This window comes from Chionomys nivalis, chromosome 20 (assembly GCF_950005125.1).
Source record: "Chionomys nivalis chromosome 20, mChiNiv1.1, whole genome shotgun sequence".
Classification (NCBI taxonomy): domain Eukaryota; kingdom Metazoa; phylum Chordata; class Mammalia; order Rodentia; family Cricetidae; genus Chionomys; species Chionomys nivalis.
Genome location: NC_080105.1, coordinates 47,217,068 through 47,231,476, shown reverse-complemented (window position 1 = coordinate 47,231,476; position 14,409 = coordinate 47,217,068). Strand labels below are relative to the sequence as shown.

Here is a 14,409-nt window from a genome sequence, read left to right as displayed (position 1 = left end):
TGCTTTGTTTAGTTTGGGGTTTTTGAGACAAGGTCTCTCAGTGCAGTCCTAGCTTTCCTGGAACTTGCTATGTAGACCAGGCTGGCCTGAAACTCATAGAGATCCTCCTGCCTCTGTCCCTGGAACGCTGGGATTAAAAGAACACACCACCACACCTAGCAGTATTAACTTTGAATAGACTTGCAAATACAATACAGAATTCATTTGGGGAATGATATTTGAAGCCCACATCAAAGACGTTAAACCAGGTTATTTGAGGACATCTCACACTGCATAAGATGGCCTTTTGCTCAAAGTGAAGGGGTAAATTGCTTATCTGTGGGTTATATCTGTTAGTGCATATTTTAGTTAACTATATAGAGAGATATTGATATTTATTGGTTGTCTTAATGATGTTCTGGGAAATGTATCATGACGAGATTTTGTATGCAGCGTGTTCTTACAGACTTACATAGTATAGACCACCACACTCCTAGGTCAACAGAAAACTGGCTGGAGCTGGTGTTCTTCTTCTACCATTTGAGTCCCAGGGACTGAACTCAAATAGTCAGGCCTTAGTTTCGGTCTGAGGATGTCTTAGAGGTGAGAACCGGTGGCTGGCCACTCTGCTCCTCTCATCTCTCAGTTTCACCCCCTACTATCTGATTTGGGGTTTTTATTATTAAGGCCAATTAAAATTCACGTTATATAAAAATGTTTTATATGTAACGGGTAACGCTCCAAAGTAATGATTAAAAGTGTAGCAGATTCAGAGCTGATGGTTCATCAGGAAGAAACGCTGGCTGTGGAAGTCTGGGGAATCGCTTGCTGTCTCAATTCAATCCCCAGAACTTCGGTAAAGGTGGAAAGATAGAGCCAACTCCGCAGAGTTGTCCTTTGACCTCCACAGGCACAGGGGGGCACCGTACACATACATAATGATAATAAATAAATATTTTAAAAGCTGCTTTAGAAAAAAATGCTTTAGTACATCAAACCTACTCTGTTATAGTTTGGCCCACGCTAAGTGTGCTCAACATGCTTACCCTAGCCCGAAGATTGACAGAATCATCTAACTCAAGCCTGAGTTTAGCCACAGTGGAACTTATCTTTAGTTACCTGTAATCTGTCTATTTGGGTGGGTGAGGCAGGGGGATTGAAATTTGAGGCTATTTAACATACAGGATGTAACTTAGTGGCTGGGTTGCTTACCATGCATGAGGGTCCACTACCTCTTCTCCCAACCTGTTTAGAGAAATCAGTTGTTTGCCCTCGTGATCCTGGGCAGCTTGGGAGCCATAGCTAATGCACAGCATGGCAAGAAAGCTGTGTGGCATCTGAGTAGCCTACATGTGTTTTTTGCTTTCCTACCATATTATAGTTGAAAGGGTCTTCTTCTTGTTCTTTTGATTTCTGTTTGTTTGTTTTTGAGACAGGGTCTCACTGTGTATCATAGGCTATCTTGAAACTCACCATGTAGACCAGGCTGGCCTCATACTCACAGAGATCAACATTTCTAACCTTAGAAATGAACCATTGGCCGCTATGCACGGAGAATCTGTAATTTCAGAACTCAGGTGAAGCGTAGACTAGAAGGGACCTAGGCTGGAGGTTCGCCTTCATATTCCACAAGGAGACAGTCGTAGCAGGAGATAGCCTGCCCAGAATCACAGTATATAGAGGTAGGGTCTTTTTGCTCAGGCCGTCTCTGCTGTGCTGAGCCACTGGGTCCTGGAATTTTAGACCTCTCTTTCCAGATGACATTAATTAAGATTGTTTTCCTGGGGGAAGGAATCTATATCCCAAGAGTTCCATGGCTCTGGTTTACCATGTAGAAAAGTACGGAGACCCTGCTCTATGGAGAGGCCCCCTCCCAAGTCAGAACCCACCCCAGCTCCCCCACCTCCCACACACACATCCATGCTCTGCTGAGTACTGAAGCAGGAGACTGCTTGTCTTTGCTGTGTGTGCAAGAAATAGAGGCTGAAGGAGGAATGTTTTGTGGACAGGTGGTCTATAAATGAAGCTCATTCTCCTTTCTGCCCATCTGTGGCTTCCGGGTCTTAGGGCCGTTTCATTTTTGTTTTTGTTGTTAGACCCAAATATATGTAACCTTCAGTGTCATAAATGCTTGCAGGGCATGAGCTACCACATCCACTGCTCAGCAGCTTCTAGAACGTTCACCTTCCGTAATTGACACTCTGCTTATTCACCATTTAACCAGCTTTCTACATATTATTTCATCTTAAGAAATGGTATAGTGTTTATTTTCATAATGTAAAAATAAGCATTCTTACCATTATTATTTTAAAGCCAGGCAGGCTGTTGTGCAGTCTGGCTGGCCTGCAAATTGCTGTGCACAGACTCGGTATCTGTCTGCCTGTGCCTCTGGGTGCACACTCATGCACGAGGCTGGGATTTAAGGTGTGTGTGCCACCAATGGCCACCCCGCCCCCCTTTTTTGGTATTGTATAAATGATTGTGAAAGTGGGGCTTGAACTGGAGCCTCAAGGATGCCAAGGAAGTGTCCAGCTGTGGGCATTTCTCTGTGAGAAAAATGACATACCGCTTCGTGAGAAGGCTCTTTCCCCACCCTGGGGTGGGTGGTCAACAGCAGGGGCTCTCTGACCCAAACACCCCCAGACTCATCGGCACAGTGCAGATGGACAGAGGCAACAGTGACAGCATATAACAAACTGGTCACTCCAGCGCCATCTGTGGGGTCTTGTGTGTGGGGGGGGGGGCAGAAGGCACATTCCGAAACAGCTGACTCTCCCGCTGAATGGATCAGCAAGTTTTGGGGGACTGCAACTTTCCTGCCCAGCTGCTGGGCTTTTCCTTCTCCAAACTGGAACTTCCGAGCCTGGGGGGAGGGGCGGCCCCTAGGAGGCTCGGGGCGCTTGGGGGCAGGGCAGTGCATTCCTTTCTTTAAGGAACCTGACCAGACTTTAAGGTCAGGGCCCAGAGAAGAGCGGGACTGCTGAGTTACCTCTACCCCGCAGAGTTCTCTTGCTCCCTTTCCCTCCCCCACTCTTAATGATCTTTCCATTACAGAACCCAGACCAGGAAGTGCATGACAGGTCGCAGCTGCAGACACATGGCTGGGAGGCCTGGGCTCCCTGCCAGTAGTGGGAGGGTCCAAGCTACCTCCCTAGCAACAGGACCACCACCCTGTAACACACCCCCACCCCCACCCCGGGCCAACAACTTGGCAGAGAAGTCCTTAGGCGCTCTGTCTTTTGATGGGTATTTAGGAAGTGACTTCCGGTGAAGGAGAACCTGGCTGGATTCACCTGCTTACCACCCCCACGTCGGTTCACAGTCTCCATCTATTTTAACCCAAAACTGAAGCTACCTAATGGGTGTGTTCGAATGTGCCCGTGTGTGTTGGGGGACGGTGTTCATAGGCTGTCTAGATGCTGCCACAAACCCTTTTCCTTTCTGGTTTGGTCAGGATTCAGGCCATGTTGTATGTTGGTGCGCGTATGTGGAGTGGAGGAGGAGGATAGTGCCCCGAAGCATGGGTTTTGCAAGCGCCCAGGTTTGTGATCTGGAGCCACTTAGGGTTTTTTTTAACTCTCCGCCAGAGACGGCTCTTCCCATTTAGAATTGCTCAGGAAATGTTAGTGGACCTTCCACGGCCCTAGGAGGCAGTTGTCACGCAGGAGTTTGTCTCCGCTGCCAGCTGTGCTGTTGGCTGTCTTCCCTGAATCTGCCATGGCTGCATTCTTCTGGTGCCAACTGAGACACGGTGACTCAAACTTCTGGGAGCCCTGAGCACAGCCCGCCCTTCCTTGAGCTGCAGGGCAATCCCCACCTCCCCTCTTAGGTTCTTTCTGGCCAGTGAGCTAGGAGAGAGAGAGAGGAGCAAAATGTATTAAGGAACCAGCTGGGGGAAAGGGTACAGGAAGATTTTTTTTTCCCCTGCTTGATTCAGGGTTTTTTTTTCAGCAGAGCCAGAAGTTTTTCTAGGAGAAGAGGAAAGACTTGATTCCTTTGTTAATCTCTTAATTGCAATCCTTCCAGCTGGACCGGGCTGCAGTGGGAATGGGGGCCACCAGGGCCTGGGTACCATATTCCCAGTGGGGAAAAAGTACAGGTAATGAATGATACTGCCAGGTAAAATTGGAGCCCCAACTGAACACACTTGTGATGCCCGCCTTTGTCTTAAGGTTGAAACTCTTGGCCTGGGACTCCCAAGTAAGGTTCTGCCTGTTACCTCCTCCTGCCCAGCTCCTGGGGAGCTGATTTTGGGGGATCATGTGGTGGAGGCAGAGACCCTATCTGTGGCTTTGGCCATCATGGGCAGCCCTGCACCAAATTGCAGTGATGAGGTGGCACACACAAAAGGCTGAAATCTTTTCTTAATAAAAACAAAACAAAACTTCAGCCCCAAGCCCCTGGGCTCCTGAATGGTGATGGCTTCCTGTCAGGATTAGCTCGGCTGCCTGGGCATGTGTGTGCTGCCTTTCTCCTCAGGAAATACCTTTAGTAAGCCCCGGTGGAGTCCCCATGGCAACGAGAGAGGGGACCTGCTGACAGAGGCCATTCAGCCCTCCTTGTTCCTCGGCCCCTTTGTTGTCGGCTTTATTGCAGCCCCTATGGCAAGCCCCGCGGTTTGCGCCATTTTTGTCAGCCGAAAGTGGAGTTTTACATTTTAACAGGCTGTTCTGGCAGCGGCTCCATTTGCATGCAAAATGCTCCTCCTTGCTCCTTTCCCTTTTCTATTAAAAACACAGAAACAAAATAAAACAAAACCTGTCCAAACCCTCAGGTCAGGGCTCTGGATGCTGCTGACAGGGAGACAGGCCCTGGTAATTGATTGGTGCTCCTGTTTCCCCCTGCCGCACACCTATGCGTCCCCATTTTTGCAGCGTCCCTTCATGGAGGGGATTTTAGGAGTCAGATCTCTCAAGGCTCCTCTAAGCCCCGTGCCTCGTAGACTGATAGTTCTCACCTGGGATTCCACTTTGACTACTTGGTCTGTCTTGGTCTTACTAAAGTAAGTTTTCGGTTCTATTTCAAAGTCAAAATAACGTAATAAAAAGCCTCTGCCGAGGGCCCCTGGAGTCCCGCAGTGCTGTTCTTGGTTCCTTTTAAGTTGCTTTCAAAGCCACCCCGAATTCCTCCCACATCCACAATTGCTCCCTCATTTATCTCTGGGGGCTTATGCCAAGACCGTAAACACTGCTAGACCACCATCCCCCGTGTGCTACCCAGGTGAACACGGCTAGATCACCATCCCCGTGTGTTACCCAGGTGAACACAGCTAGACCACCATCCCCGTGTGTTACCCAGGTGAACACGACTAGACCACCATCCCCCGCGTGCTACCCAGGTGAACACGGCTAGACCACCATCCCCGAATGCTACCCAGGTGAACACCGCTAGACCACCATCCCCCGCATGTTACCCAGGTGCCTTTCTCCCTTTTTAAAAAAAAAAAAAAAATTCTTTGTTAGTTTGTTTTTTGAGACAGGGTTTCTCAGTATGACAGTCCCAGCTGTCCTGGAACTAGCTCTTGTAGACCAGGCTGGCCTCGAACTCACTGCCTCCCGAATGCTGGGATTAAAGGCATGCTACACCACCACCCGGCAAAGTCTCTAGGAAGGCAAAAAGCTAAATATAAGGTATAACGAGGAAGTGGGGAGACCGGACCACTGAGGCAGGGGAGAGGAGAGAACGGGAATGACACTGAATTTTGTTTTGTTTTTTGAGATTGGGTTTCCCTGTGTAGCCCTGGCTGTCCTGGAACCCTCTCTGTAGACCAGGCAGGCTGGCCTTGAACTCACAGAGATCCGCCTGTCCCTGTCTCCCAAGTGCTAGGGACTGTGGCATGCACCACCATGCCCAGCAACTCTGGATTCCTGAGGAGGAAAGAACCTGGGGATTGCAGCGTGTAAGAGGTCTGGAGCCAGCATGTCATGTATGTTCTGGAGCCAGCATGTCATGTATGTTCTGGAGCCAGCATGTCATGTATGTTCTGGAGCCAGGTCCTCCCTGACGACTCTCATCTGTGGACCAGGGCCAGGGAGAAGGCTGACTGGCCTGTTTGCCTAATGTTCTCCTTCTGCAGTGGCCCGGGGGAGGGGGATGATGGAGGGGTGAGGACGCGGTGGTGTGGAGGTGACATCGGAGGTTATCAGCTCCAAACTGCCAATGAAGCGTGAGGAGACAGGTGTCTGCTGAGCCAGGGAGTACAGTGTGAGCTGGGAGTGTCTCCCTGTGACCAGGACTTTGCTGTGCACACCACCAATGGGTCATCCTGCACTGTCTAGAACACGCTTGGGATGATAAGTGTGGGGGAGGGGCCTGGGACACAGTTGACCAGATGTCTTGAGCCTTTTCGTTATAAGACTTTGCAAGAAGGCTCACAGCCTCCACATCTTTCAAGTGGGGAGCAGCACCAATAGCGTGATCACGGACAGACATGGTTGCAAAGTGTCCCGTGCAATGCCCCAAAGGGCATCATATCAGGAGTGTGCCATGAGGCGGGTACCCTGCATCCCCAGACCTGGTCAGTCGGAGGGGTCCTTCAAGTTAAAAGCACTGGGTTCTTTTGCTTGTTTGGTTTTGCTTTATTTATTTTGACATGGGGGTCTCAGTGTGTAGCCCTGGCTGCCCTTAAATGCACAGAGATCTGCTTGACTCTGCCTCCTGAGTGTTGGGATTTGAGTTGTGGTTGTACACATCTACACTCAGCAAGGTGAAAACATCCTTTTTTGTCTTGTTGCAAGACATGGTTTCTCTGTGCAGCCCAGGCTGTCCTGGACCTTGTTCTGTAGACCAGGCTGGTCTCCAACTCAGATCCTCCTGTTCAACCACCACCTGGCCATGCCTATGAGGAAATGGGGAAGGGAAGGAGAGTAAGCCCAGAGCAGCCAATCTAGAATCTCTTGCAAGAAGGTAAGGGGACACCGGGAACCTTAGGTGGCATCGCTGTTTTGAACTGTAATGGCTTTACCATTCTTTAACAGTCAAGGACTAGAAAGACATGGTAAAACTAAGTTGTGTGGTAACTCATGCTATCCCATCGCTCCAGAGGCCGAGGCAGGAGGCTTGCCATAAATTAAGGGCACTATGAGCTTCATGGTAAATGTAAGACCAGCCTGTTCTGTCTCAGCAACAACAAAAACCCAAGGTAAACAAAAGGTGAGCTGGATCCTGGATAGATGTGTGTTCTGAAGGTCCAGGGCACTTGGGTTTGAGTCCCAGTTCTCCCACTAACTGCCCGGGAGGATTGTCCTAAATGAACCCCGTGTTTCCCGCACCTCCATTCTCCCTGACTTCAATAAGGATATACTAACAGTGCCTCTTTCACAGGGTTGCTGTGGGGGCTTGATGAGGCAGCACACGATGACAACGGTACGTGGCATATGATACACTCCACAGCTATACAATAGAGTGAGCACAACTGTGGTGGGATATTTGTACACCGTGTGGAGATGTAGTGCTGAGATTGGTGCAGTAAAGAGCCTAATGGCTAATAATGAGACGGGAGGTGTAGATGGGACTTCACGGAGAAAGGGGAAGAGAAAGAATCAAGGTGTGCGGATGTCGCTAGAGGCTTCGAAGTCAGAACGGTATGAGACAGAGGCCATCAGGCTACCTGACAAAATGTAGGTTAATAAGGACAGGTTAAATTGAGCTGTAAGAGCTAGTTGGGAAAAGGCCTAAGCTAAGGCCAGGCTTTCATAATTAAGTCTCCATGTTGTTATCAGGGAGCTGGTAGTCCTACAAAAGGAAGTCCAGCTATACACCGTGAACTCCATAAGGCTGCTTGCAGATGAAATGACGGCCTGGAGAAAAGCGTGGCTCTGTTGTGTGGGGGCATCTTGTTTGCGCCGTTGTTTAACTATCCCGATATGGGAGGCTTCAGACAGGGTGAATGGCGATGTGTGTTGTTCGACTTCGTGGAGTCACACAAAGACGCAGGCTTTGGGCATGCATTGCCTTTAGCCCAAGTTGGAATTTATAGAACCAAGGTTGGGGAAGGACGTGATATGTTTTTATAAGTTTCTAAAATTGTATTTACTGATTTTAAATGGGGTCTGTGTGCACTTGGACATGTTTGCCACGGTGCACATGCGGCGGTCAGAAGGCAGCTTGTAGGGGTTGGTTCTCTCCACCACTCAAGTCCTGGAGAAGGAGCACAAGTCAGGCTTTGATCAAGTGAGCATCCTGCCGGCCCAGGAGGTGATATTTTAATGTAGAATGCTTTTCCAGCTCCATTTATTCACATGGAGCGAGTGTACTGCATTTATGGTCTCCACAGCCAGGTGCGTCCCCAGGGATTTCTTTAATGGCTGTCTTCTTTCTATTGACCGCTGTACAAGCTGAAGTGTAATAAGATTTGTATGGATTTGGGCCTAGATAGGGCTCATGTCAGAAGGCAGATTTAGAGTCAAGAGATCTGATCAACATACTTAGGCCAGAATTACCTGCTACATGACTGGAACGTTTCTGGCCAGCTCAGCCATAAGCAAAAATGCCACCCCCTCTTGGCTTGTTGGGAAGTTACATAGCCAAAATATTTGAGGGACAAATAGGAAGGGGGCAATAGGGTTTCATTCACATTCATCAATGTAAAATCCCTATGAAAAAGATCTCCTTCCGATGCCCTTTGAGGCCGAAGAGTACTGAAGCGTGGTCCTCCTTTCTGCTCGGGTCTGAGAAGCAGGATAGTGCCAGCACATCCTTTCCCTGCGTCTTAGGGAATACTGGCCCAGTCTGTTTTCATGGGCTTTTTCATCTGCATCAAACCTGTATATTTCTGGCTGTCCTGGAACTCACTCTGTAGACCAAGCTGGCCTCAAACTCACAGAGATCCGCCTGCCTCTGCCTCCCGAGTGCTGGGATTAACAGCATACACCACCATCTCCTGGCTTTAGAAGACCTTTATGTTTGTTTGTTTGTTTGTTTGTTTGTTGTGTATATGTTAAGATCAGAAGACAACTTTGAGGAATTGGTTCTCTTCTGGTGGATTCTAAGGGTCAAACATGGGTCATTAGGTTTGGCAGGAAGTAAGTGCCTTTACCCGGAACCATCTGACTGGTTGGTTAGTCCTGTACTTAATCTAAGTCACATTCTTCAAGAATTGAAATGTTGATTTCTAGTGGCTGAGTCTTCACCAATTGTAGCCGGTTGGCTGATATACCTGCTCCAAGTAGCAGCTAGCTGCTCTCTCATTGGCTGATAAACCCTCTCCAAGTAGCAGTTAGCTGTTCTCTCATTGGCTGATAAACCTGCTTCATGTAACTTTAGCCTATTGGTCTGACTGAAAAAGTCCAGCTCACAGAAGCGAAAGAATGCCAAGTGTTGTTTGTCAGAGGAGGACACGAGTAAGGGCCACACAGTTTTTAACAATTGGGTCGTTTTTGAACAGGGTCAAGGTTCAAGGTCAGGGCCCCTCTACAGGACAGTAACACAGGTAAGTGTCAAGTTGGTCACCTCTCTGTCACCTCCTATGATAAATGACCTTGTCTCTGTTTTGTGAGAGCTTAATACATCTAAGGGCTCGGCTATCAACTTAAAAGGCCACCAGTGCCCTACAGCCTCTTGGCTGATTTGTGACTCCTCTAAAAGACCCATTTCTGTGTCCTGCCATTAAGTGATATGAAAACATTGTATGAGTCAGTTCTGTTCTGGGTTACTTGCTAGTTCTTAGGAGATGGTGGGGGCACTTGTCATCACCAGAGACAGTCCTTCCCGATGTCTTCCAGCTGTCCCTGAGATGTGACGGATCATACACCAAAACACTATTCCACCATCACAAAGAAAGAAGTAGGCCAGGGCGGCGGTAGCACACGCCATTAATCCCATCACTCAGGAGACAGAGGCCAGCCTGGTCTGCATATGGAGTTCCAGGATAGCCAAGGCTACACGGAGAAACCCCGTCCCGGAAAACAAAACAAACAGAGTGAAAGGAATGGAGGAAGGGAAGAAGAAAGAGAGAGAGAGAGGGAGGGAGAGAGAGAGAGAGAGAGAGGGAGAGGGAGAGAGAGAAAGAGAGAGAAAGACTAAGACAAATACTATGACATAGGAGGCCCAGCTTGGTCTCCGTAGAGAATGTATTCCAGGACAGCCAGGGCTATAAAAAGGCCAGGCAGGAGTCTATGGCTATGAATTTTCTTGCAGCATGGAGATAAAATCATCTAACATTGCAATTTGGGGATGGTTTCCTAACTCCTGAATATACAGTCAGTCCTCCATGTTTGTGGGTTCTGTGTTTGCTGATTCAGTAACTGTGAATGGAGAACCTTTGGACAAAAGTGGTTTTTATTTTTGTTTTTGTTTTTTTTGCCTGTACTGAATTAAGTATGAAAACTTAAGCACTATCGTGGACTAAACGCTGCTGGGATGTTTCTGGTGGTAGACTTTGTCTAATCGGAGTCAGGAGAACACAAGGGGTTTTGTTTGCTGTCAGCAGAAGTCCAGTTCCTATGCAGGGAAGGTGCAGCCGTACCAAGGCACAGCCAGGTTTGGGTCCAAGGCAGGGACATAGTTGGGTAGAGTGGGAAGATAGATTGATAGGGACCGTGGAGACCAAAGGGTCTTACTTTATATCAAGGGCAAGACTTTTATGAGGACAGCTGTGCAAGACTACGTAAACCGGAGCGTCGGGATGGGGGAGTATGAACCCGACGTAAGAGGCTATCCCAAGATGGCTCTACAAGTGGAGGAGGCAACCTGCAAACAAGAAAGCTGGTTCCTGAAAGTTCTGTGGAGCACAGAGATGCGTGTCTTTTCCACACTGGTCAGCACTGGCTGAAGTTTTGGCCCTGCAAAAGGGCAGATTCCCTGGCTCCTTCCTTTAGGAGCAATGCCTGTTGTCTTTTTTTTCCTTTTGCCAAGTTTCTTTGGGAACTACGTTTTGTCTCTGGGACCTGTGTGAGCAGGCTGTTTGATGGTTGAGCCTGAGAGTTTTTGAGTTCACTGTTGACCAATGGCTGGTGCAGCTCCTGAGCATCAAAATATTTAATCACTGCGGCTGCTCGGGAAATGAGATGGGATCAATAGGAGGAGCATTTGCTGTCTTCCTTCAGGGTCAACTCCAAGCTGTTTGTTTTCTTTTGGCAACACCGTAAACCATTAAAAATGGAAGGAATAGTTCACAGCTATTTTTAATCAGCTGTGTGCTCTGCTCTCCTGTGGTGTGTTCCTCCACCAGATACACAGAAATAAACATGTGTCTGGCCTGCCTGGTATCCAGACCCTTTTAAAGGAGTCTGACTTTCTCCGTGGCCCAGTATTTAGGAGAGAGTCCTCAGGCTCATCCATGACAACGTTTGAGCTCTTTGGGAGAAAAACCATGTGTAGCCCCCATGTACCTACGATTTCTAGTACAAATCAATGGAGCACTTCAGAGAGCCATTCAGATGAGAAGGGAGAAGCTGGAACGATGGCTTGGTGGCTAAGAGGGGCCATCCCAGCTTGTTCCCACCACCCCTGTCAGGTGACTCACAACCCTGCATGACTCCAGCTTTAGGTAATCTGATGCCTCCCGTTTTCATAGGGACCCACACTGACATGCACACGCCCACAGACGGACACGCACATACTCATCGAGATGAGAAATAGTGCCGTAGCTCGGTGGCCCATGGCAGAGCACTGGGTGCCCCCCCAGCACTGCCAAAAAAGTGTGATTGAGGAAGTCACTCCACAGCGAGTTCAAGACTCTGTCTCAGAAAATAAAAGTCTGGGTGTAAGCCATGTGTGCCGATACACACCTTTAACCCCAGCACTCAGAGTGAAGAAGCAGCAGGTGAATCTCTGAGTTCCACGCCAGCTAGGGCTACAAAGTAAGACCCTGCCTTAAAAAAAGCCTGGATATAGTAGCAGGTACTTAGAATCCCCAAATGACAGAGGCAGAAACAGGGAGATCTCGAGTTTGTAGTTAGTTGAGGATGGAGTTTAAAGGACAGAGGGGATTCAGGAAGAAAGACAGCAGGGAGACAGCCCAGGTCTTTGGATCCATAAGTATTTAATTGGACAGCTCTTAGTGGTGATCCATCCCATCCTCTCACCAGATGGTGGTGAGAGCTGGATTCTAGGAGGAGGTACCTGCCAGTCTGAACACTGGTGAGAACCTAGAGAGAGGCAAAGGCTTGGTCAGAGCAGGGGCTGAGCTGTTTCGGAGTCCCAGGGACCTACGCCCAATTCCACTTGAGCCTAGGCAGGTGGCAGGCATGAGAGGCACAGTACATTTGTTTTTTGTTTTGTTTTGTTTTGTTTTTGAGACAGGGTTTCTCTGTGTATCAGCCCTGGCTGTCCTGGAAATCACTTTGTAGACTAGGCTGGCCTCGAACTCACTGAGAACCACCCTCCTCTGCCTCCGGAGTGCTGGGATTAAAGGCATGTGCCACCACCACCACCTGGCTACCTCGTACATTTTTTCAGAGGAAGAGGCTAGTCATGCATTTGAACATCCAAAAAGATCAGAAACTTATCTGCTTCCTCCTTAGCCAAGGGATTTATCCGGCCAGTATGCCTGGCTACTAGTAGTGCCAAGAATATAGGTCTTCCTGGTGACATGAGCGAGCCAACTCACCCACAAGGGGGTGGGTGCTCTCTGTAGCATCGGGTCTTCAGGATAGTTCTGGCACTTCTGCCTGGGATGCCTAGGTGTGTGCGTGTGTGTGTGTGTGCGCGTGCACGCGTGTGTCTTAGCTACTTTTCTGTTACTGTGAAGGGACACCAGAACCAAGGCAGTTCATAGAAAGAAAACATTTAGTTTGGGACTTGCTTACAGTTTCAGGTGAGTCGATGACCATCTAGGTGGGGAGCTTGACAGGCAGGCACAGCACTGGATCAGTAGCTGAGAGCTTACATCTTAAACGAAAGTTGGAGGGAGAGACAGACTGACAGACTGACTGGGAGACACTGGGCCTGACTTGGGCTTTGGAAACCTCAAAGCCCACTACCAATGACACCCCCCCCCAAGGTCATGCCTCCAAATCCTTCCCAGAACAGTTCTGCCAACTAGGGGTCAAACATTCAAATATATACGCTTTGGGGGGGGTCGTTCTCATTCACACCACCACAGTATGACCCTGTGTCTCTCGAGGAGGAAAGCGGGGTGAAGGAGAGTGTGCGTCCAGGCAGCGGATGAGAAAGGGTTTATGTGTGCCGCGTCTGCTGCCAGAGCAAATGCGCAGTTGTGGCAGCTGCAGGCCTTGGGCCTAACACCTGTTCTCTGGAGGCTCCCCTGAGCTGACCTCTCCTTGGCTGTCCCTCCCTCCCACATGAGCATCTGTGTTGCTAGAGGGCCCACCCTCGCTGAGTCATGTGTACCCAGAGTCCTGGTCGAGCAAATGCCTGCTCTCATCTTGGGCGTGGGGGCTGCCGGGCGTATGACGGGTTGGGTTTATCCACTAAGGGAAGAGCTGAAGCTGACGGGGCTGAAAAGGAATGGGGTGTTCTGGTGGGAAGTGGCTGTTCTTGGCAAAGAACTGAGCGGCATTTGGGGAAGGGGGCATTCTAGATACAGGAAGACCTTTCCCCTTAGGATGGAGGAAGTTGAAACACTGCTTAATGCTGCTGCAGCTGCTTTCTAACTTCGGCCTCTTTCTTCTTTGACTTATGGAGAAGTGGGGTGGAGAAGAGCTGGGGTATCAGGTCGCCCATCATTTCCAACGGGTACACAGTCCGGTCCCCAGCTCTGTGGCCTCCACTGAGGCCCGGGCAGTGCAGTGCCCTGTGGCTCACCTAACTCCCTTTCTCTCTCCTCCTCCTTTCCCCACTTGGCTCTTCTTCCTGGCCCCTGTGGGTGGCTGCAGCTCAGCCCTGGGGAGCCCCAGTGGAAGTGGAGTCTCTCCTGGTCCACCCTGGTGACCTGCTACAGCTTCGCTGCCGGCTGCGAGATGATGTGCAGAGCATCAACTGGCTGCGGGACGGGGTGCAGCTGGCGGAGAGCAACCGTACCCGCATCACGGGGGAGGAGGTGGAGGTGCGGGATTCCACCCCCGCTGACTCTGGCCTCTACGCTTGCGTGACCAGCAGCCCCTCTGGCAGCGACACCACCTACTTCTCCGTCAATGTCTCAGGTTGGTAGCAAAGCCCTCACCGTGTCCACTCCTCCCACTTTATTTGCTGGTTTTAAAAGGGAGGCCGATTTCCTTCCCTTCCGTGATCTGCCCCTACTCTGCTTCAGAACTGCTGCCCACTAACACCGCTCCTTGCCCGCTGCGTGGCTTAGCTCTGAAGAGGTTGACCAGGTAGGGCAGATGCCGGACCAGTGACCTGGGGCTGCTAAGATCCTACCTATTGAGACCCTGTGATTTCCCCCACCACAGCATGCCCCGGTCATGCTAAGTGGTGCTGAGCCAGCTTCATCTTGTCAAGGCCTAGCTAGGGTTAGCGATGGGAGCCTAGGATGGTGTGAGGTCCCTGCTGTGCTGGGAAGGACTCAGGTAACCCTGCCGTGTCCTG

At 49.8% G+C, this 14,409-nt stretch overlaps 1 protein-coding gene across 13 annotated transcripts in view; it reads left to right on the top strand.

Moving 5' to 3' along the window:
• Fgfr1 (fibroblast growth factor receptor 1) overlaps positions 1 to 14,409 on the top strand; it is a 53,043-nt gene that overhangs the window by 22,155 nt on the left and 16,479 nt on the right. For 5 of the 13 annotated variants that reach the window (XM_057752308.1, XM_057752305.1, XM_057752304.1 and 2 more), the window contains exon 3: positions 13,758 to 14,024. The exons of 3 other annotated variants lie outside the window; for them this stretch is intronic. In XM_057752308.1, coding sequence (XP_057608291.1) covers positions 13,758 to 14,024 — 267 coding nt within the window. Of the gene's footprint in view, positions 1 to 7,302; positions 7,345 to 13,757; positions 14,025 to 14,409 lie in introns of all 13 variants that reach the window. 5 more of the 13 variants (XM_057752306.1, XM_057752301.1, XM_057752300.1 and 2 more) reach the window with 2 other exon arrangements.